This window comes from Theobroma umbraticum, unplaced genomic scaffold (genome assembly GCF_002168275.2).
Source record: "Theobroma umbraticum cultivar Fairchild unplaced genomic scaffold, ASM216827v3 scaffold_56.0, whole genome shotgun sequence".
Classification (NCBI taxonomy): Eukaryota; Viridiplantae; Streptophyta; class Magnoliopsida; order Malvales; family Malvaceae; genus Theobroma; species Theobroma umbraticum.
The window spans coordinates 7928828-7951650 of NW_018397256.1; the positions used below are offsets into that span (position 1 = coordinate 7928828).

General features: G+C 33.0%; 4 protein-coding genes and 1 non-coding gene across 5 annotated transcripts in view; 3 read left to right on the forward strand and 2 right to left on the reverse strand.

Moving 5' to 3' along the window:
* Positions 1–5748: 5748 nt before the first annotated feature.
* SPX2 (SPX domain-containing protein 2 (SPX2)) lies at positions 5749–8460 on the forward strand. The gene is made up of 3 exons (XM_021421831.2): positions 5749–6181; positions 6801–6927; positions 7802–8460. Exons 1-3 carry the CDS (start codon positions 5879–5881, stop codon positions 8266–8268), a joined length of 897 nt encoding a protein of 298 aa, XP_021277506.1. The 5' UTR covers positions 5749–5878; the 3' UTR covers positions 8269–8460.
* Positions 8461–11430: 2970 nt separating this feature from the next.
* LOC110411071 (peroxidase superfamily protein) lies at positions 11431–12873 on the forward strand. Its single transcript, XM_021421085.2, has 4 exons — positions 11431–11680; positions 11785–11964; positions 12116–12278; positions 12366–12873. Exons 1-4 carry the CDS (start codon positions 11444–11446, stop codon positions 12785–12787), a joined length of 1002 nt encoding a protein of 333 aa, XP_021276760.1. The 5' UTR covers positions 11431–11443; the 3' UTR covers positions 12788–12873.
* Positions 12874–12951: 78 nt separating this feature from the next.
* TRNAS-GCU (transfer RNA serine (anticodon GCU)) lies at positions 12952–13033 on the reverse strand. Its single transcript has one exon. It is a non-coding gene; the product is annotated as a tRNA-Ser (tRNA).
* Positions 13034–15264: 2231 nt separating this feature from the next.
* On the forward strand, positions 15265–18860 carry TED4 (Plant heme oxygenase (decyclizing) family protein). The gene is made up of 4 exons (XM_021421837.2): positions 15265–16015; positions 17763–17986; positions 18319–18426; positions 18578–18860. Exons 1-4 carry the CDS (start codon positions 15613–15615, stop codon positions 18668–18670), a joined length of 828 nt encoding a protein of 275 aa, XP_021277512.1. The 5' UTR covers positions 15265–15612; the 3' UTR covers positions 18671–18860.
* Positions 18861–19909: 1049 nt separating this feature from the next.
* LOC110410517 (DnaJ/Hsp40 cysteine-rich domain superfamily protein) overlaps positions 19910–22823 on the reverse strand; it is a 3269-nt gene continuing 355 nt past the window's right edge. The window contains exons 3-5 of the mRNA XM_021420249.1: positions 21976–22039; positions 20921–21017; positions 19910–20218 (exon numbers count right to left, since the gene is read on the reverse strand). Of these exons, the coding sequence (XP_021275924.1) occupies positions 20140–20218; positions 20921–21017; positions 21976–22039 (240 nt within the window). The 3' untranslated portion in view covers positions 19910–20139. The remainder of the gene's footprint in view (positions 20219–20920; positions 21018–21975; positions 22040–22823) is intronic.

The window sequence follows — 22823 nt, forward strand, 5'->3', positions numbered from 1 at the left end:
TGACCCAGATTCGCAGGCCACCAAAGCAGAGAATGGAAACAAATACTTGAAACACCACGGATTTGTTAATTTAACATTCTTTTAAGGTATATGCTTGGCATTGCACCGACATGGCGAAAGCATTAGCCCCATATCATATCTAACAAAACAAAAACTGATTTCATCGTCCTAATTTATATAAGCTTTGAATTTGATTGAGGTATCCATCAGCCAAAGCAGCATATTCGTGCATGAAAGAGATCATAGAAATTAATTGGCGATTAATATGTCATAACGTTGTGGTTAAGACAAATTAAGATTGTGAAAAGGATGGATGACCAGTTCTCGAACATGGAAAACTCTCTTGGTTGTAAGCAGAAAGGAACCCAAAACGGAATATGCTGCATTGTTGTTGTTCCTCATTTTCTTCATCTCCGTCTTATCAAAAACAAGTTCACATGTTTGGTAGTTCTATAGATTTTTTTTTTTTTTGGGATAAGATCTTCCATTATGAGATAAATATACATGGGTATGCCTTTTTCGTTTTCTAGAGGATATTCCCATTGACAGATAGACAGAAGTTAATATGCAACAACTCGTATGCCATATTGCCATTCTGATGAAAGATCATTATCTAAAAACTCAACACACACCTCATTTTTTCCATGACAAATATATTTTCTTTTTTTATATTAATATTAAATAATAATTATATGTGGAACATAAAGTTACATTGCTTTTTTAATCTATTTTTATAATAATAATAATAATATTTTTAATATAGAGTTACATTTGCACAAATAACTGAAACTAATACAATGAATATTATCCAAAATTTTCATTAAACTTGCTATCCGAACCCATTCCAAAGAGTACCCATACCTTATACACTATGAAAAGATACTCATTGCCATTCCTAATTTTCATTAACATGTAAAGTTTTGTCCAATGTACAAAAAATATCATAGTTAACATAGAGTTTATTACTTTTCCCATTAATGTAAAATTAATTAAAATTCCAAAAATAAAGCAATTCAATATAAATTTTAATTCTTTTTTATTTATTGAAAAATCTATTTAATGAAAATTTTTCATTTAATTATTTTTTTTAAATTGGATAAATTTTATTAATATGTATAATAAAAAATATTTAAGATGACAATTTAGATATAATGAACAAAGATGTCCTTTTTTATAAAATCAAAAAATTTATCAATATTTGTTCTTTTACATATATTTATTAAAAAAATGAAAAGTTGGCATGAAATAGAAATTAATGCACGATCTTTTTATCCCATAATTAAGATGTAGCCATCCATATATTGGTGTCCCTAGCTTTTAAATAAGATCATAAATATGTATTCAATAAAAGTAATCCTTATTGTCTATACTTAATATAATTAAAACTTCTTATTGAGTTTAGTGTCATGAGTCACATGATATTAACTTAGTTAATGAAATTATGTAAAAATCAAACTGAAGTAACAATAAAAATAAAATGTTAAGGGTATCTATGTCCTTCCATATTTTTTAATGAAATACAACTTTTTTTAGATGTATTTTGAAAAAAAAAATACTCTTATCACGTAACTTAAAAATGGAATTACCTTTTGGATACAATAATGGGTTAATTTCACAATATATCGGTTATTATTATTATTATTGTTATTATTATTATTATTGAAAAATTAGGTTTCTTGGAAAGTCAAGGTGAAGCTAACTGGTGGGAAAAGAGACACAAGAGTAGTATAGATTTGGGGGGGGAAACCCAAGGGCATAATTAAATTAGAATATCTTCAAATTCGATTAATTTGGATAGGTAGAGGCCGTCTATATAACTTCCATGCGAAAATTGATCTCTAAACGATCTTTCTTCGCCTAAATATAAAAGATATAAATAGCTCATAAACAAGTACACCTAAGCATTCAACATTAAGCATTTATACTACTTGATCAACAACTTCATAGAACACATAGGTATAGGATAATATCTTTCTTAAATTCTTTACAAAATTCAAAATTCTATCACCAATATTACACAATTTTAATTTACTCTTTACTCTTTACTCTTTACTGCATGCTTTCAAAAGTATAAATTAGTTTGAATAATCAATTCAAAACAGAACAATTGGCTAATTCAGAGCTAAAATTGCATCTTACAAGTTCTTGAATGAGCTCAATTTCCTAAGATGGAGTGAAAATATTAGGACTTACGAATTGTTCGAATCTTGAAGTCTACTTCAATTTTTTTTCAAAAAATATATATTTTAATTTAAAAATGACTCATTCATAAGTTGACATCGCACACGTATTCAAGTATATTCAACGTTTAAAATTGACAGTTAAAATTTCATTTTTATATTGACACATATTTTCGATACCATCTTTTATTGCTCCCAATGGTCGTATATATGAATCAAATAGATTCAAAATTAGAATATTATACATGGGAATTTTTTAAATTATTTCTTCAAATTTATAAATAAATCAAATAAATAGACTATTTACTTAAGGCAATTTAACTAACTTTGAAAGCTTATAATAAGAGTTTTCCCATCTCTTTTCTGAAAAAAAAATTTCAAGACCGTGCATTTTAATTTTGTAATAACCAATAAAAGTTGATCTTAAAACTTATTAATTTAGCAAAGAAAACTCATTAATAAAATGAAAAAAAAAAGGGAGAGCAATAAATAAAGATCGCAAGAGACCTTGATCTTAGTTCAAAGGTGGAGAAAGGTGTATAGTAATAATAAAAAAGATTAGAGGGGGAAGTAGGGGAGATATCGACAGGATATATATTATTAATTATTAAGGGAAGATTCCAAGTATAAGCCAGGAATATCCAGGCCATAGATCCGAATCCTCTCCTAACAAAAATTATTAAAACAACAATAATAAAAAGAAACAGAGAAACACCAAATAGTGGAAATGAAATTCCAACTTTAACCTTGATATCAAGGGCTAAATTCCGAATTTTGCCCTTTTGTTTGACTTTTCCCAACCCCTGTGCCAGATTGGAGGAAAGAGCGGTGACAGGGTGGCGGTGAAAGGGCCGCGAATAATTTGCTTTAGTAATCTATAGAGTAGTACTATTTATTTAATATTAAATTTTACATATAAAGTTTTTTTAGGTGAAAGAGATATGGATATTCCAAATGCTTTAGAATTATACCAAGCGTCATAAATGTGCAACTGTCCCCACTTCGGCCCGGCTTCGTGGCTGTGCCTTTTGAAGCTTGGCTTAGCCAACTTTCTTGGCTCTGTCTCCGACGTGGAAGGTTTTGGATAAGAGAGGATTAGAAAGCAGTCCTTTCCATTTATGGGAAAATAGTTTTCGAATAAGATGGAACAATTTAGTCAATATTTAGGGTTTTTTTATCTTTTACTAATTTACTGTTCGTGCTATACGTTTGGAATGATAATTTTTTTTTTCAATTGAGTTGAAAATGTTTTGTGAAAACGATATGTAATAGTAGTTATATTATTATAAATATTATTTTATAAAATATATAATTATAATCATTATTGTGATATTTATAATGGTGCTTTCATACAAAATACACTTATAAACAATTTTAAGAAAAAACAAAACTTTAAATAAAATCTTCAAACTTACGAAAAATATATGGTAACTTAATTTCTTTTAAAATTTTATCTCTTAATTAGTTGATTTGCATTACTTTTTATTAATTACATTTAATACTCAAAATATAATATATAGTAACTCAATCTCTCTCAAAATCCTATCTTTAGCTAACACACTTTATCTTAGTTACATTTAACACTTTGAAAAATAAAATATGTAGTAACTCAATCTCTCTCAAAACCCTATCTTTAGTTAGTCGATATGTGCATTAATTACATTTAACACAAAAAAATGATATGTGAATAATAAATAATGAAATAAAAAAATTATTTTTTATAAATACTCACATATAAAAAGTCAAAGAAAAATCTATAACATAAATTGTGATACAAAAAAAATTTAATCCAAACTCAACGTTAGACCTCAAGCTCATACCTAAAAACCCAACCACAAACCCTTTAAACCTTAAGCTCATGCCCTAACAACCATCTGTCAAAGCAAGAACCCTGTTAAGTGTCAATTCAAACTTTTTTTGATTATTCATAATTTTCAAAACTCAATATACTGTAAAAAGCTTACATAAGATTATTTATTAGCTTAAATAATGTGTCCACATACATGTAAGTGTTTTCTTTTTTTATATATAATCAAGTTGATTTAGTAATATAAAATGCATGTTCGTATTTTTTTTTTCATGATCAAGTTGATTTAATGGTTTGAAGTTGTATAATCAGTTATGTGCTTGTTTACATATGATGAAACAAAAGAGTATAACTGTACAAAGTACTTCTTTTTACTACTCAATTTTCTCTTAACTTTTTTTTCTTGTTTATGTCCATAAATTTTGAATTTAATTGATTTTCATTTACTTGGTTGTTAGGAATTTTTTTTAGATTATTAATAAATTTATGAAATGAGATTAATATAACAATTGGCCTAGTTAAATCAATATAAATGCTATTTCACCTGAATCTCTCACAAAGTAATTGACTATTGGATTTGAGCTTTATAGTTGATTTTCTCTTTTAGGCAATTTCATTGCCAAGTGTCAAGCATCCTTTAAATATAGTTATAAATGTGGAAAATCATAACTAATTAAATAAAAAATAAAAAATATTAATGTTTGGTTTTCTATTTTGAGCATAAAATGTGAAGATTTGATCTGTAAAACTTCCAAGAATTCTAATCATGTTTCATTGCTTTGGCAAGCTTGCCACCCACCTGCAAGAGCAGAGATGGTAGTAAGCCAAAGTGCCTAAGTAAGGAAGCATTTTGGGGTTTCTTTTAAATATAGTAATAAAAGATGTTGGTGTTAAAGATTGTCTTGGTTTTGGATTATTTTATTTAATATTATTGTTTGATGCAACCACGTCAAAGTAAATAACTCAATAATGTGAGATAAAATCTCTTCTTTTTTGTACATCAACATGTTTTTTCAATTTTATGAATTTTTTAAAATTTTATTTATAAAACTAAGTTTCTCAATAAAATAATAACATTGTGCGTACTTATTAACAATTCATATAATGTTGACATATTTGTTTATCATTTGAATAACATAGCTTAACTTTTTTTTAAATACATATACATATTATTGAATAAAATGTTGAATTAATAATTTTTACAAGTAGGTAGAGAAATCAAATGAATTATGTTTAGAGAATTATGAATAAATTAACACAATTAAAATATGAAAAAAATCAAGTTTAAGCCATCTATTTTTACTTTCAAATGTGAAGAAATGCTGGAAGCAGGAATAAATAATAAATTTGGTGCAAACATAAAATTGAATTTGAATAGTGAAACATTGGTAATTTGACCAAATACGTTAACTTAAAATATCTTTCCTAATCACTATCACAATCACAGTCAGCTCCCTCGACTCAACAATTCCGACCCAAACAAACGCCTCCCTGGACCCCGCCTTCGAGCCGCTACGAAAACACCCACAGTACAAATGAAAATACCATTGCCACGTGCCCAATCTTAACTCCCCTAAAGATAAACTAGCCCCAAAAAGAAATAATAATAAAATAAATAAAGAATTAAACAAACAAATAAAAAAATTACACCTCTCTCTTCCGAAAGGAATAAAACCCAAGATATACTCTCCTTATGAAACCCAACGGATATTCGCAACCCTACCCTCCGAATATTCTCCGCTTCCCGTTATATTCTCCCCTTCTCCCTCACCTGCTTCCCCTCCCCACTCTCACACATACCCCCTCCATTTGCTCTTTTTGCCTCGCTTTCTTTCTCATTTTCTGACCAACCAAACAGCCCCCTTAGATAAAAAAAACAAAGTGTTTTGCCATGAAATTTGGAAAGAGCCTCAGTAACCAGATCGAGGAGACTTTGCCTGAATGGCGGGACAAGTTTCTTTCTTACAAGGAGCTTAAAAAAAAACTGAAGCTTATTGAGCCGAAGTCCGGTGAGAGGCCGAATAAACGGCCTAGATTGGATGAAAATCTTGGTGATGTTGTCGATGCCGGAGATAAGGTCGGTGAAGGCATGTCGAGAGAGGAGAGCGATTTCATTAAGCTTTTGGAAGATGAGCTCGAGAAATTCAACACGTTTTTTGTTGAGAAAGAGGAAGAATACATCATTAGATTGAAGGTAATTCCAACTCTGGTTTGATCTCGATCTGTATGGTCGCGGAGAAAATTTTTTATTTTTCGTTTCGTTTCTTTCTCCTGCTTTCCTGGTAAACAAACATGGATGTAAACTTAATTAACAAGCCATAAACGTTGTCGTTTAGTTTAACTAAAGAAAGCATTTTTTGTTTTTTTTTTTGAAATTTGTTTGTTTGTCCGTAACGGTTCCGTTAAACCGTTAACATTTTTTTGGCAACTTACGGGAAAATTCCTTGGATAACTGGCGCACATAAAGGAAAGGGTTGTCCTTGAGTCACAGTCTTGAGTTTGCATGTTAATGTTGCTGCCACGTAACTTTTTCTTACCTTCAAGACTATGGGCGTTCGATTAAAAAGAAAAAAAATTACGTGCTTGAAAGTTGAATTGAAAACATAAGAGTAAGCTTGGATTAATGAATAGAAGATTCAGAAATTATTATTAAAATGTTTATGGTAAAAATTTATTATATGTAGAAAAGTTTTGATTATGTGTATTAGTGGGTAAAGAATCTTAGTTCGTAATGCTTAAAGTTTAGCTCTGTGGGTTCTTCGTTTGTGTAAATTTTATGCTCATTTGGTGAGTTATTTTGGGTTGGGATGCAGGAATTACAAGACAGTGTGGCGGAGGCGAAGGCTTCTAATGAAGAGTTGACCAACATTAGGAAAGAGATAGTGGACTTCCATGGAGAGATGGTTTTGTTAGAGAATTATAGCGCCCTTAACTACACAGGTAGTTCAGCTTTTCTTATTCCTTTCTTCTGTTTGTTTAATCTAGCTTTTCTTATTCCTTTCTTCTGTTTGTTTAATCTAAGTTATTGCCACTTCGGCCGAATGAGTTGTTTAGGGAATGATTAGGTTTGCAGCAACTTGCAATTCCTGTAGAACAGCCTGCAAGATTCATTTCTCTTGAAGTCAGAATTACCTTATCCCTTTATCTGCTGCATGCTTCCTTTTGACATCAATATTCTCCCAGACAACTTATCCACATCCATTCTTTAATTGAACATTAAATATTCAATCTTTCTTTAGATGGCCCCATGCGAATGTGTTCAGTGCATTTGCTTCAGCATATGCAGCCATTATATGGAGCACTTATGGTCCAGGCATCATAATGTTATACTATTAGTGTATTATGAATTTTATGCGAGTCTTGTCTGACGTATAATTCTCTCTATAAACTATTAGGATGGTATGTGGGCTGCATATGAATTATTTCTTTGTTCTTCCCTAAGATAATAGTATCAGTTTGTCCTAAATGGACCTCTTATCCTCCTAGTGTAGAGCAGGCCTGCACTTTAATTTCCTTGGAAATTGGTCCATTATCTGTAGGGCTTTTACCTCCCTACTTTGAGAACTGAAAAGCCGAGGAGATAATTTTGAGAAAAGAAGAACACACATAGGGGGATCCAATGGTTTACACTTGGCTTATTAGGAAGATCATTCTGTATGGAAAAAATTTGCTTTTGCCAGTGGTTTATTATTTAAGTAGTAGTAACGAATAGAAATTAAGTGAAATTTTTCCTGGTATTTGGGAATTAACACTAGTTTAACAAGAGTGCCTACCATATCAAGTGGATAAATCATTAACACAATGCTCTGGACAGGATTGGTGAAAATACTGAAGAAGTATGACAAAAGAACTGGGGCTTTGATCCGTTTGCCTTTCATCCAAAGGGTCTTGCAACAGCCCTTTTTCACTACAGACTTGCTTTATAAGCTTGTAAAGGAGTGTGAGGCAATGCTAGATCGTCTCTTCCCCAAGAATGAAAAGCCAGCTTCAACTGAAGCAAAGAACGGGGATGATAGCAGGGATGGAGAGGATGATGGGTGTGATCCTTCAACGTCCTCTACTTCTAAGAGTGAAGATCTGCTCAGAATGCCCAAAGAGCTGGCAGAGATAGAGTACATGGAGAGCCTTTATATGAAAAGCAGTATATCAGCATTGCGTGTTTTGAAGGAAATTCGGAGCGGAAGCTCAACTGTTAGCGTTTTTTCATTGCCTCCATTGCAAATAAGCGGGTTGGACAAGACGTGGAAAAAGATTCCTGTTCTCGAACAAGCAGCTAAATAGATTGAATTTTGTAATAATGGAATTGTACTAGTCTGCCCCGTGTTATTTTGTTTCGTTCTTTTACATTTACATTCCATGGTACGATAATGCAAATCTTAGATACTAACACCTGTAAATGCTATATTGAAGATACAGCGAATTAGTATAAGCATAAATTTTTGTTTATTAATATCAATGGGCTCTTTTTCTTCACATGTAGGTGTGGCAGTTGTGTTGAGATAAAGGAATGATTGGTTCTTGTACAACGATACGAAGTATATGAGTATTATAAGTATCAAATCCTATCACATCTCGCAACGCAAATTGTCAAAGGGTGAAGTCAAGGCCACAAGATTTCTATCCATTATCGATGTGAGTAATCTCTCAATCGATGGGTCTTTTTGGATCAAGCTTATTATTATCATAATTAATTCACCTCAAGCAATATGAACTTCTTCAACGGGATACACTTAATCTTCTATAAATATGAAATGCTCAAATTCATTTCCTCGTACAATGTCTCTATTCCTAATTAAACTCTTAATTTTTCTACTTATCAAACAACTAATCAACTTGTAATAAGTAGACTGAAATTTCACTGTTTATAAGTTGTAACCTATACCAGTTTTTAGCATAAATAAAATTTAATCTTTATTTTAAAAAAAAAAAAGACAAGAAAGACAAATGTCCTAACCCCTAAGACTGACACCTCTGTTTTCATTCATGCCACTTCGATGTTAAGCTTGTGATGGAGATGGTTTCTTACAAGAGATACATAAAGAACCTTCTAAGAAAAGGGAAAGGGTAAATGAGAGAGAGAGAGAGCGATGATCTGTTTTTTTTTTTTTTTTTTGAATCTTGAAAATAAAGAGTCTTTCAAAGGAATCAGCTCCAAGGAAACAATACGATTCATACGAAGTTTCCTAACAAACAGGTAATGCAATAATTGCATATTTTTGTATCGTTTCCAAAGAATCTTATGGTACACTCCAAATGCTTCTGCATTTTTAATCAAGTTGCCAAAAGAAAATATTCCCTCATTTTGCTTCTTGTGTGGCGTCCCTAGTCCCTTTGCTTAATAACTAAATCAAGAGCGATTTCTTATTAGTATTATTATTTTGCTGAGAAATAATTAAATGAAGAACACAATGGAGGCAAAAGGACGTCAACGGCATAATACTTTCTAGAAAGAAGAGAACCATTTTCTAATTTTGATGGCCAGGTTTGGCTAATAGAAATTCATTTATTTAAACTTATCTAGGCTGTAATTAGATTTGGAATTTACTTATCAGAAATACATGATTGAAAATTTATTTAGGAAAATAAAGTTTTCCGTTGCTCGGGTCTCTCGGGTGAGAGCCGAGTATCCTAGCCAATTAGACTACAACGGAATGGTTGAGAGGCTTTTTATACCTAAGTACAAAGCATAAATATGCAATCCGATCTCCCTACTGAACTATTCAATGGAAAAGGAGAAACTTTGTGGTGGAAGGGAAACTTTCTAGTTTGTAATCGTACCTAATAATATTTTGAGTATATGTAGATGCACTGGGTTCGGAATTGCGATCCAAGGTAAGGCTAGACAAGTCTTGTTATGGCCCAAATCCTTTTCATGGATATATACACACGTTTTTCTTTTCCTTAGATTTAACATGTTTAATTATTTAAAAATAAAAAATAAACATTCATTTGCAATAAATTATAAATATTGCTATTTTCAAATAATTGTAAATTTTTTTAAGAATATAATTATTTATTACTTCCCTCACCTAATTCCAAGGACTAATCATTATTTAAGCGACCTTTTGAAAAAGAATACTTAATCATTAGAGAACCATTCCTTTCTCCTGACTTTACATAAAACATGCGAAACCAGCCTATAGATTTATTTAGCAACCCTGGCAGAAAATGCACGTGGTAATGCATCTACAGGGTGACTGATCTATTTAATTTTTGCCTCATATATAATTAAATTATCCCTATTATTTAAAAAAAATATATGGTTTTTTCTATAGACCCCGGAGGTGAGAACCACATCATCCGGACACCAGAAACAGCACTGTGCTGATATCAGGCTCCAATGTCTGCTACACCACACTTTTCATGGAGGACATGGGATTGTTTACAAGTATATCAGTAATAAAACCTCGCTCGGTGCATGAATGCAAGAAGGAAATGGGAATGATCCGATTATATAAACCAAACTAGCAATGAAATGTTAAAAGGGAAACGATATATTCAATTGTTGGTCGATCATTGGTCTATAACCAGCTCCATCCATTATCCTGGTCGTTCACCATAAAAACAATTAATGGAAGACAAATCAGTTGCTTAAGATCTGCCACAAGAATGAATGAATATTTGAGATAGGATTACTTACTAATATTTTCACACCGCCACATTCCCAATATGACAAAACACAGAAAAGGAATGGAGGGGCCGGATCCCACCAAATTATGTGGGTGAAACTGTTTTCCACGAACCACTTGTCACTCTTCAATGATTTTCTCATCTTATCCGTCCCATTCCATAATGGTAGCTAGCTCCTTTGATTCACCATCTCTATCTCAAACCGTCCATTAATTTAACCCTATTTTTGTTAAGTTCAGCAAGAGTTGTTATAATGCCTTGTCCTTTTTCATTAACAAAATGAAAGAACCAAGGCTGCCACGTACCAAATCATGTACACCATGCATCCCACTTTGGAGTTGTTATACTTTGCATGTTAATTACGGTAACTCAAGCCTGCCTTGCCCAGACAATTATGCATGCATAACTCAAATTCGAAAGTGCACTGAATCTGATCAATATGAACGCGAAGAAAAACATCTCAAAAGAAGGACAACGAAAGAGACATACTGTTAATTCAACATTAAAAAGAAGAAAAACGCGTTAAGGAATAAAGGTAAAGAATCAGAAGATAATTAGTAAAGAGGCGTCTTACGTTATCAATTGCCATTTCTTGAAGCATAATGATATGCAGTTATGCCCAGTGATTCCACCTTCAAAACCTTTCGCTATATCTTTAAACGAGAGAGCACTATTTTAAATGGTCCCACGCGTTCCACTAAAAGAAGCTCAGGGCCAGCTCCAAATTTTGACGAAAAGACAGGCCAACAAAGCAACTTAAGCAAATCCATATATAAATGCTGCTGCCCTGCCCTGGTAGTAAAATACAGAACCTGGTTGCCTAATTATGATTTGGTATTGTTTACCATTTGTGAAGATGGGAGCTGTTTGGTTCGTTTCTATAGTGAACTTGATGATGGTCTTGTTAGTTCAGGGACAGGGAGGTTTGCGGAATGGATTTTATTCTTCTTCATGTCCAAAGGCTGAGGCAACTGTAAGGTCTACAGTTGAATCACACTTCAATAAAGATCCTACAATTGCTGCTGGCTTGCTCAGGCTTCATTTCCATGACTGCTTTGTACAGGTTGCTTTGGTTACTCATTTTTCTATGTTCTTCTATGTTGCATAAATAAAATCAAACCAGTTCAATTAAAATCTAATTTGCCAAAGTGACATGACTTTTTTCAGGGCTGTGACGGTTCGGTGCTGATCTCCGGCTCTTCTGCTGAGAGAAGTGCGTTGCCAAACCTTGGTCTAAGAGGATTCGAAGTAATTGACGATGCAAAAGCACAGCTAGAAGCTCTATGCCCTGGAGTGGTCTCATGTGCTGATATACTAGCGCTGGCTGCTCGTGATGCTGTTGACTTGGTAGTAATCTTTTTCGCCTTGTAACCTATACGTGCACGCATACGTAGAGATACAAACATACACATATATATATATATATATATAGATGTAAACAGACATGATTTTAGCTCAAAGTACAACTCAAGGGGTTTCATTTGTTTCCATATGTCAGAGTGATGGTCCAAGTTGGACTGTACCGACCGGAAGAAGAGATGGCAGGGTGTCTTCATCATCTCAAACCTCAAGTTTACCTTCTCCACTTGAGTCCATCGCTGCTCAAAGGCAAAAATTTGCTGCTAAAGGCCTCGACGATCGTGATCTTGTAACTTTAGTCGGTATATACGTGTCTCCCTTTAATTTCTTGGCCAGAAAACAATAACTAAAGCAACAACTTTCCAACCGTACACATGTTTCTATGGCAGGGGCACATACCATCGGCCAAACGGATTGCTTATTCTTCAGATACCGTCTATACAACTTCACAACAACTGGAAGTGCAGACCCGACCATTAACCAATCTTTCTTAGCTCAACTTCAAACTCTTTGTCCCAAAAATGGTGATGGCTCGAAAAGGGTTGCATTAGATATAGATGGCCAGACTAAATTTGATGTGAGCTTCTTCAAAAATGTACGTGATGGTAAAGGAGTCTTGGAATCAGATCAGAGGCTTTGGGGGGATGCTGCTACACGTAGCATAGTAGACAACTATGCTGGGAACATAAGAGGATTGTTGGGGTTAAGGTTTGATTTTGAGTTTCGGAAAGCAATGATCAAGATGAGCAGCATTGAGGTCAAAACTGGTTCAGAAGGAGAGATTAGGAAGATTTGTTCTAAGATTAACTGATTGCTGATAGAAAGCGTAACAGCAACAGAATCATCATGAATCAATATATATAAAATTAAGGAAAAAAATATTAAAAATTTGTTTTGTGCACTCTCAAATTTTATTGAAGAGTTGTATTTTTGCATCAAGTTGCCAAAAAATAGAAAGTGAAAAAGGCAAACAATCGTCGCCTGAGAGATTCGAACTCTCGCGGGATGAACCCATGTACTTAGCAGGCACACGCCTTAACCACTCGGCCAAAGCGACTTCATTAATAACGGTCAAACACAACAATATAACTCCGTCAGAAATCAATGAATCATAAGGAGAAAAAGCATATATTAGGAGCTTACTCTCATTTAAAGTTTTGTACAATTCATTCCTTTACCTTCACATCCACCTTAACTTTGCCAACACTAAAACTATTTCGCAAATATAAGCAAGCCACGCCAAACAAAAAATGGCCCATTAAGCATAATTATGAATGATTTTTTGTTCTTTTAAATTTCATATAGGTTTTTGGGGAACATTTTAATTGTTAAAGTTTATAGTTTATATTTATATATATATATGTATTAAACAATTATATTATGCATTCTTTTGTTCTTCCATGGCTATTGGAACTGACTAACTAACTAACTAACTAACTATTCCTTCTAAGCAAAGCCCAGCAGGTCAGTAGCAACCCACCAGCCCCAACATCAAGAGAGACCAGCTTTCAACAATTGCTATCAACAGATCCCCCAACAAAGCCCAAAAAAATACCATGAAACAAAGCCCTCAATGGAGAGTTAAAAAAAAAAAAAACCAGAAGCAAATTTATGGAGACGAGAATGCGAGATTAAGGAGTTTTAATTGAAAAATAATAGAAATCTTCTTCTTTATGCTTTACTTTCTTAATTCTTATTGGATATTAAAGATTTAACTCCATCTATTTTATATTAATAAAATTACAAAACAAATTATGTTGTCCCCATTTATACAATAATGATGAGAAATTTTTTTCAATGCAAATTAAGATGATAATAGTCAATAATGCTCGCTGTTTTATCAACACCTGAACAAATTTGTTATTTGATATTTGTATGTATAATTAGATAATGTGAATTAATCAACCATGCTTGAAAGCAATTAATATTTATATCGAATAAAAACGTATAAATAAATTTAGACTTGAAATATAGTACTCAAGGATATAAAGTTATTAGTATTTATAAATATAAATTAAGGTAAAATATCATTGTTTCTTAACTTTTAGACATAATTTTATGTGGGTTCATTAATATTAGAAATAGATAGTACGTCCTAAAAGTATGAAGATCGTTAATAGAAAATATGAAAATATCTTTTTATTGATTTTAAAAAAAATTTAAAAATTTCATCTCTCCTTTTATTGTTTTGGTAAAAAAATTATACAATAGTAATTTTTAAAATTAATAAAAAATAAAATTATCTTTTTAATATTATTATATTATTAAATTAACGAAAATACTAACATTGAATTTGTCCAATAGATTTTTTTTATAATGGAATGTATATTTCGAAAATTAATAAATTTGTTTAAAATTTTGATTAAAATTTTAAAAAATAAATATATTTTACCTTATAAATTAAGATAAAATATTTATATACAAATTTTATAAATAACAACAAATTCCTGAAATCATTTATAGGAACTCAATCGTTGGATTTTTACGTAACTTGCTACGTTTTTCATGAAGACGCGTCAAGTCCACGGAGAAAGAAAGCCAACAAAAAACAAAGCCCCAAAACTTTGTTCCACTTCTCTATTCTCCACGGCACACAATTAACCAAGACCACAAATAAATCCAGGTGAAATACCTTGACTTTTTTCTCTTTGCCCAACCACCGCAACAACTGGCCATCCGCTCTCGTGTTGGACCATCTATTCTGCTCATGCCGACGTCGTTTTGAGCAGACGTTGCTTGTGTAATCCCTGCTCCACTTTTTTATATATTTTGTTATTTTAGAAAGCTAATTTGAATATTTGTAATGCCTCATTTTTTTACAATAAAAGTTTTATTCACTTACGAGTTAGGTTGGAATGGATGAAATTTAGTAAAAATTAGCTAATTTTAAATCTCAAAAGCATAAATTTATTTAGTTTTAAATAGTAGTTTTTTTCTGTTATTTACTCAAAAATAGTAGTTGTCACTGGCACTAAGGAGTGTTTTAACCATTAAATATTGGTAAAAATATTTTTCTTAACAATAAACTTTTTTTTATACAGATTCCTCAATAATTTATCTTTTTGTTGTTAAAATAATTATAGTTAAAATATATACTCATAGATCTTATAAAAAAATAATATTAGTAATTTATGATTGAAATAAAACAATAAATACGGTATTCCATAAATGGTATAGTATTTTAAAATAATACAGCTTTTACATTTATTTTATTTCCATGGCAGGAAAAAACAATTCTATTTTTAGCCGCCTCCTTTCTTTATCTCTCAAGTCCTAATTATTTAAAGAATAAAAGCAAGGTCCAATAACACAGCAATGGCAGATGCCTCCCAGATAATAGACACAACCAAAAAGCAATCCGTACCCTTGCCCATTGCACTCACCATTTTTTAAGCAACCCCCAAAATTTCTTTTTCCTTTAAAATTATTTACCCTTTAATTTATAGACAATTTGTTTCTATCGCTTTAGCTTCAAGAGTACTTGAACCGCCGATTCAAGCCTTCAGTCTCCTCTTTTCTGTTGAAAACTCTCTCGTTTTCTTCTTCTTAACAACAACCAAGAAAAAAAAAAAAAATCCCTTCTATAACCCAGCAAGAAACCTGTCTTTCAATGGCGTCTCTGACCCAATTTCCCCAATGCGACTTCTTTTTAAAAAACCAAAATTAACTTTAACCCTCCGTCTCCCAATTTCTTTCCGTTTTATTCCCAGGGATTACCCATATTTCAAAACTCAGTCTTTTAAACTTCCCCCAAGGATGGCTACTAGGAATGGCGTCGTATCGGCCACTACGGCAGAGAAGCCCAGGAAGAGGTACCCTGGCGAGGCTAAAGGGTTCGTGGAGGAGATGAGGTTTGTGGCTATGAAGTTGCATACAGGAGAGCAAGCAAAGGAAGGAGAAAAGGAAGTGAAAGAGCCCGAAGAAAGGTCCGTGGTGAAATGGGAGCCCACCGTTGACGGTTACTTGAAGTTCCTTATGGATAGCAAGTTGGTGTATGATACGCTTGAAGGGATTATAGATAAGGCTGCTTTTCCTAGCTGTAAGTTTTTTTTTTTTTTTAATTTTCTGGGTACCCTTTTGCTCTTTTAGTTATTTTCGTCAGTTTTTTTTTTTTTGGATTTTTCTTGTGATTGGAAGAGCTTTTTTTTCTAGACTTGGTTAATGTTTCTGTTTCTGATATGTGTTTGTTTAATTTATTTTACTATAGTTGTTTAAGTTTTACTATTGTGAACCTACCTCTTAAAAGTAGTATTTTTGTTTAGGTGAAGGGTTGCTTATTTGATTTAAGATGGGGCTCCACGTCAATACATTATCTATCGGAGTGAATTTAATGTCATGGAGTTTCATCAAAGCTATGTTATTAGTAGTATCGTGATTGATTTTCAGAATTGGAATATGCACGAAAAGAGGGGGTTAGAAAGAGAAAGTAAGAGAAGAAGGGAGCCGAAGGTGTTTTTCATGATGGTAGTTAGGTGTTGTTAGATGGCACCAAAGAGCGAACTTGGAGTAACATAGCTCGATTTTGACTAAAAGTCTACAAGAATAAGATGGAATGCGTCTTTTTCCATTAAATCAGTGATCTATTCTTCTGTATGGGTTTTGAGACTTTAGTATGTAGTGTGTACTTGAGTTTGAAGATTGATAATTAGTTTCTAATACTAATCATTGCTGAGCAACGATTCTATATGTCTGTGAGCCTTCAAATAGAAGTATATGGCTTTAAGGGTGATTGCATTTTTCAAATTGTTAAAGGAACTTGGTAAGTAGTTTTAGTTTGTCTAGGCTTCTGGATTTTATCCACTTGAACAACTTTTTGGGTTAGTCTCATTCTATTCTTTCTTCTAACAGGTTCTATGTTTAGTGTTTTTCATTTTTTCCCATGATCATGCAGATCTCCATGATAAATTTCTTGGTATGTTTCACCTGAATAATGATGATCACTAATATACACCTTAAATTTTGTTAAGAATCTTGGAAATGATGGGCATCATGCTGTGATATTTTTTGCATGTTTTGACAGTCACCCCCATGAAGTCTACTATATACTGCTTCTGATGTCTGTGTGTAGCTCAAACTCTCGACTTCCCTTGCACTTTATTTCATGATCATGTTGGATGAAATTATGCATATTTGAAACTTGTTGATGAATTACCCCATGTACTGGGGAATTTTAAGAATTATAAATATTTATAATAATTTTTTATTATGACTTGATGGTTTCATGGTGTCAACTGGCTTGGAGTGTCTTGACTGACCAGAATGGCCAGTGGGGAGGTTAAATTCCCAAGCAGCACTTTGCTATGACAGGGCAGAGGTAGTGTATTGAGTTGTGTAATGTACCAATTATACTGTACCAAGAAGAGGAATAGATACTAGATACATATTTATTTTTCGGCCTACTGCTCTCTTTTTTTTTCATTTTTCTATTTTTATTTTTTTGGTCCAATGATTTGGATACAAAATGGGATTGCCTTCTCTCTTCCTCTAAACCTCCATCCTTGATGAAGGCAGATTTGATGGTTTTTCACAGAACCACCAAAGGACTTTTACCATCTCAACTAGATGATTGAATTATAGCTGTTTAATCCTTGAAATGAATGCCTTTAAAAGCATCAGTGGTGCTAACTTTGGGTTTTATCTGAAGTTTAAGATGGTTTATCATGCATCAATCTATTCAATAGCTCACTCATGTCATGTATGTGCTTGCAATCTTTCTTGAGGTGGTTTTTTTATTGTTTCTAGGATACTGCTAGAAAACTAAAGTGATATTCCTGTGTCTGCTGCAGATGCTGAATTCAGAAACACTGGATTGGAAAGGTCTGAAAAATTGTCAAGGGATTTACAGTGGTTCAAAGAGCAAGGCTATGCCATTCCGGAGCCATCTTCTCCTGGTGTTACCTATGCTGAGTATCTTAAAGAAATATCAGAGAAGGATCCTCAAGCATTCATATGCCACTTCTACAATATATATTTTGCCCACTCTGCTGGTGGTCGCATGATTGGAAAGAAGGTATAAGAAATACTAGCTTCACGTGTGTGTTCAAGACTATGTTACTCAGTCCTGATCTACACTGTGTATAAGCAAACATGTGGTGTTTTGCTCTCTGTCTCTCTGTCTCCCTGTCTCTCTCATTTTCAATTGGGTCAGCTCATATATCTGTTAAGTTTCTATCTAGTGGATACCCCAGAGGCATACTTATCTTGCAACATGTTAAATGCATGCACTCTCCATGATCCATGTGGTCCTTCCTCCCCATTCTTCCCTCTTTCCCTGGAAAGTCCTTGGGTACATTTATCTTGACCTATGTCCAGTAATCGAGCTCCATTTTTCCTTTGTATTAGGTAGCTGAGAAGATACTTGACAACAAGGAGTTGGAATTTTATAAATGGGATGGCGACCTTTCCCAGCTGTTACAAAATGTGAGGGATAAGCTGAATAAAGTTGCTGAGGTAAATTTTCTTTGTATTAATGCCGAATTCTCCTGTGAACTTACCAATGGTTCTCTCTGACCTTCTTTTGCTATTTTTCCCCTGAAGATGCTAATCTAGAAGTTAATGGTAAATTTATGACTAACATACATGTAATTATCTGGTAATTCAGAGCTGGAGTAGAGATGAGAAGAACCATTGTTTGGAAGAAACTGAGAAATCATTCAAGCATTCCGGGTCGATCCTTCGACTAATATTGTCATAGTGTGCATAGCATGCTTTGTTGTTGTTGTTGTTGTTGTTGTTGTTGTTGTGATCTTGTGCAAGTAATGGCGCAAGCCACAAGATGTCTACGACATGTATCAGAACCTGTCTTATATTTTTTTTTTCCTTCTTTTTTCCTTTTTATATGGAGCAACTATTTTCCTAAGATATGAAATTACCTTCATTGGCCATATCACAATTTGAACAAACTAAGAAGTATGAAATTTGTGTAAATCATCTGACGGAAGTGCTTGATATTCTTGACCTGATTGTACGGGGTTCATTATACCTCTCGATAATTTAGCTTTAATATATTATAATCAAGTGTACATGTCCAATACTTGTTAAATATTCAAATTCGAGGTGCTAAGCACAGGTAATTAATTAAACTAATTTGTCTTGTTTGTGCTCTTAGAGATAAACCAATTTTCTAGGATCAACTATAAAGGAAGACCCTTTGGAAGTATTCTGGTTATGTTTTCAAAGGGGTTTATGTAGATTCGCGTCCAATAATTGATGGCGATGGCAATGACAATGATGGACTTTAAAGTATTTCTCAAAATAACCTCCCAATGCTTTTGTTAAAGTCAAAGTAATTCTCGAGTATTTTTCTTACTAATTAAACTATTTGCAAATTTTTTTTTATGGTTTACAATACAATATTAACTTGAGACAGCAACAATGTTATCTCACAGTCCCATTTTTTTTGTGTCCCTATTTTAGGTTATAAAGTTTTTGTAAATCGTGAGACGAGTACTTGACTTCGGTGGAGATCAAGAAAGATGATTGTTTAATTTAATGGCAACATTCTTCAAAACGTCATTGCCATAACAGGCAACATGTACTGAACCAGTTTCTTGGTTATCGCGTTGTAAATTTTTTTTTTTATTGTTCATCTCTGTTACTAAACATTAGATCGAAGTTTGAAATTCTAAATTTGTTGCCAATCTGATTCTATTTAGAAGAACTTACAAGCTCAAGCTCCTAATGCGAGGGCACCTGTTTCTTAAGCAGAGAATCGTCGGTTCAACCCCTACCTGGCTCGTTGTGGTATTATTTTCTTTTTACCACTATATCAGAAATGTTCAAATTCATCCTTGCATTTAGGTGATGAAAACCCACGTTGCTGATGGCTTTCAATTTTCAAACAAGTTTGAAACCAGAATCCTTGAATTTTTTAGTGACTTGTGTTTTTGCTTGAATCATTTACTGACTTGAAACAGAACAAGCTATACTGAGATTGACAAGTAACAGAAAACTTTTGGTAAGGAAAATATTAAAGCTCTGCATGCCATACAGCAGGTGCTACAGTTTAGGCATGGCCACAGGTACTTGAACCATTTCCAAAAGAACGACCTTAAAACTGAAACAAAGGTATTTCTTTTATCTAAGAAACAAAACAAAATTACAAAAGATGGTCTATAGTACATATTCTTGAAGACAAACACAAACCAAGATTGGGCCTTTACATCAGTCATCAAATGTGCTCATAAATCCCCCAATAAAGCCAGCTCCATTGCAATTCCCACATAAAATCTCCCTTTTCCCCCTGCAACAAAACATACATCAATAGGATCAAACACTGCATGCTAACAATTGTAGTGTTTAATCTAACGACGGAACTGTGGAATAGAATGCTACTGATGCACTGAGAAAACCGCTTCCAAGAATTGTGATGCCATGTAGTAAAATACATGGTTGAAAGAAGATTAAAGCATTACCTGTGCCACTATTTTCAAATCTATTGTTCCTTATTCATCAAATTTAGGATTCCTCATGTGAGGAAAGAAGGAATGTGATGAACCAAGAATTAGAAATGATGAATTTCTTGGTAGTGAAGTCCCAATACTAACTATCAATATCAATTACCTTTTTTTGCCAATAAAAAGGTAAAATCAATTCTTTTAAGACACTTATAGAATCTGGTCTGCCCTAAACATAAAACTCACAGAAGAATTCTGTGAATATTGGCCAGTTGACCTGCTCATAGATAAGAGTTCATTTTTTTTCCAACAAGAGGTGCAACATTCACAATTCCATCTTGCTCTCAATAATAATCAGAATAAAAAATAAAACATTTAATCCTTGATTTATCCTCTAATGGGGACATCAGAATAATGAAGATAAGGAGTGAGTAATTAACTTGAAGGTGATCAAAAACTGATAATGACAGATATGATATTAACACAAGCTATAACAACTGGGGTGGGGGAGTGGGGAAGGAGGAGAAGGACGGAGAGGAAATGAGCACCTGCAAAGCCAACACAGTCCACCAGCTTTAAATTGTCCATTGAAATGATCAACAGAATTAACTCCAGTACCTTTGCATTGAGTACACTGTTTGGCACCTGATAGTTGGATATAGAAATTATGCAAGTTATAATTGTCTGTTGGTTGTATTAGAATAAGAAAACTCAAACAAGGATCTCGGAAGTGATGCTCATGAAAAGCTCAAGTACAATAATAAAAGACAAATAAAAACTTAAAATGCCTAAATAGTGACTCAAACATTGGTTAATAAAGGAAGTTGTCTGGAAGAGTGAACGATCAGCTTAAAGAAGACAGTTAGTACAAAACCTTCATACCTGACAAACATACTTATGATGTGGAAGAAACAAGTTAGCCAATAGGAAGAGTTTCTTTCGAGAGCAGGTCAAGCTAAACAAGCAAGTATTAAGCTCACCCTTTAGCTAAGCAGCCTTCTTACACACTTGAAAAGAAATAAAACTGTTATTCACTTTCATCAATTATAAAGTTGAAATTGTCAAAAAAGAAAAAATACTAAGTAGGAAAGGATGAAGGACAGTGAATTAAAAATAAATTAAAAAGGAAAACATATAGCTCTGCTGTTATCTGCTCCATGTAATGAACCGTTATGAAGTACACAGCATCTAAGCTTTTCCATGTTTAACCAACTTCGTGTTGCTTATATAGCATAGAATAGCTGTTAACATTGGCTACATAGAGACAACAAGGTGCTGGATGCTTTTATTTGCTTACTCTTCACATAAAACAATCAACTAATCATACATCTTTCTTCAGATGGAATATACATAGAAAGGAATTTCATCTATAATTTGCAGTTTATTCTAGGTCAATGTTTACAATACCATATATATCAACAGCAGAAAGTCTTAAGTTCAACACTTAAATTAATATCCATATATTTCAAGAGAACAATACTGCTTCATTTCAAGCCTTAGACTGCACCAAAATTTTTAGTTATATGAAACAAGAAAGAAGAAACCTGATCTCTGACAAAAAGACCAGACCAATGATAATGTAAGTGGCCACAGTTTTGCTTACCATTTCCATCACAATCAGCGCAGACAATACTATTTGGTTTAGTACTTTGATTGTTCTTTGCAACCTGTTAAAAAAAGCTAGGTAAATATGCAGGCAGAAAATTACAGAAGGATAAGAAGAAATTAAGAAAAGATATTTTAACAAAACTGAACTTCCCGCTTAACTGTGTTCCACCTTTCCCATTTCCATTTCTATACAAAGAACTGTGCCTCATTGTTTTAAGTTTATATTCATGCCATCAGCCACAAGAATACTTTCACATAGGCCTCAGCCTGTATTATTCAGCCTTTAAACATGAAAATGCCTATCCTTACCATCAGAATCATCGGGTCTAGTGTATGAATCCACAACCTGTTTACTCTCACTATCCCATGAATTGATTCCTTAAAGTAGCTCATAGCTGAATACTAATACATTGACAATCTAGGTAGTTAACTGTACACCTTCTGGTCTAAGAATCATAAAATGGAATGCTGCATTGGTTTTCCCAGTTCTGCATTTTATTCATCCTTCTCAAGAATGGGCAAATTCCTTACCCATTTCCAGAAATCATTCTACCTTAGATAACAAAAACAATCATTCTAATTCATGTCTTCAGTCTTGACCACTATTTCCTTCCTTTTACTATATGTTCCCCCACAAAATAAATATAAATTACAATCTAAAAATCCAACATACAAACCATTAGCATCCAAATCATTCCTTCACAATTCCCACCTTGCGAATTTACCAATGGGCATGAGCCCATTGGCAAGAATTGTTCAAATTACAAACTTAAAGTTCCCCAACTTCACAAATAAAATGCAAAACTAAGACTATCTATCAAATGGGATAGTTTAAAAAAAAAA

What these genes read in the sequence shown, in the direction of transcription:
- LOC110411071 (XM_021421085.2), top strand. Translation starts at nt 11,444, where the DNA reads ATGATTTGGTATTGTTTACCATTTGTGAAGATGGGAGCTGTTTGGTTC. An exon ending in CTCGTGATGCTGTTGACTTG is followed by an intron (nt 11,965 to 12,115) that starts GTAGTAATCTTT and finishes TCCATATGTCAG; the next exon opens with AGTGATGGTCCAAGTTGGAC. An exon ending in TGATCTTGTAACTTTAGTCG is followed by an intron (nt 12,279 to 12,365) that starts GTATATACGTGT and finishes TTTCTATGGCAG; the next exon opens with GGGCACATACCATCGGCCAA.
- TED4 (XM_021421837.2), top strand. Translation starts at nt 15,613, where the DNA reads ATGCGACTTCTTTTTAAAAAACCAAAATTAACTTTAACCCTCCGTCTC. An exon ending in TAAGGCTGCTTTTCCTAGCT is followed by an intron (nt 16,016 to 17,762) that starts GTAAGTTTTTTT and finishes TGTCTGCTGCAG; the next exon opens with ATGCTGAATTCAGAAACACT. An exon ending in AGCTGAATAAAGTTGCTGAG is followed by an intron (nt 18,427 to 18,577) that starts GTAAATTTTCTT and finishes CTGGTAATTCAG; the next exon opens with AGCTGGAGTAGAGATGAGAA.
- SPX2 (XM_021421831.2), top strand. Translation starts at nt 5,879, where the DNA reads ATGAAATTTGGAAAGAGCCTCAGTAACCAGATCGAGGAGACTTTGCCT. An exon ending in AATACATCATTAGATTGAAG is followed by an intron (nt 6,182 to 6,800) that starts GTAATTCCAACT and finishes GTTGGGATGCAG; the next exon opens with GAATTACAAGACAGTGTGGC. An exon ending in TAGCGCCCTTAACTACACAG is followed by an intron (nt 6,928 to 7,801) that starts GTAGTTCAGCTT and finishes TGCTCTGGACAG; the next exon opens with GATTGGTGAAAATACTGAAG.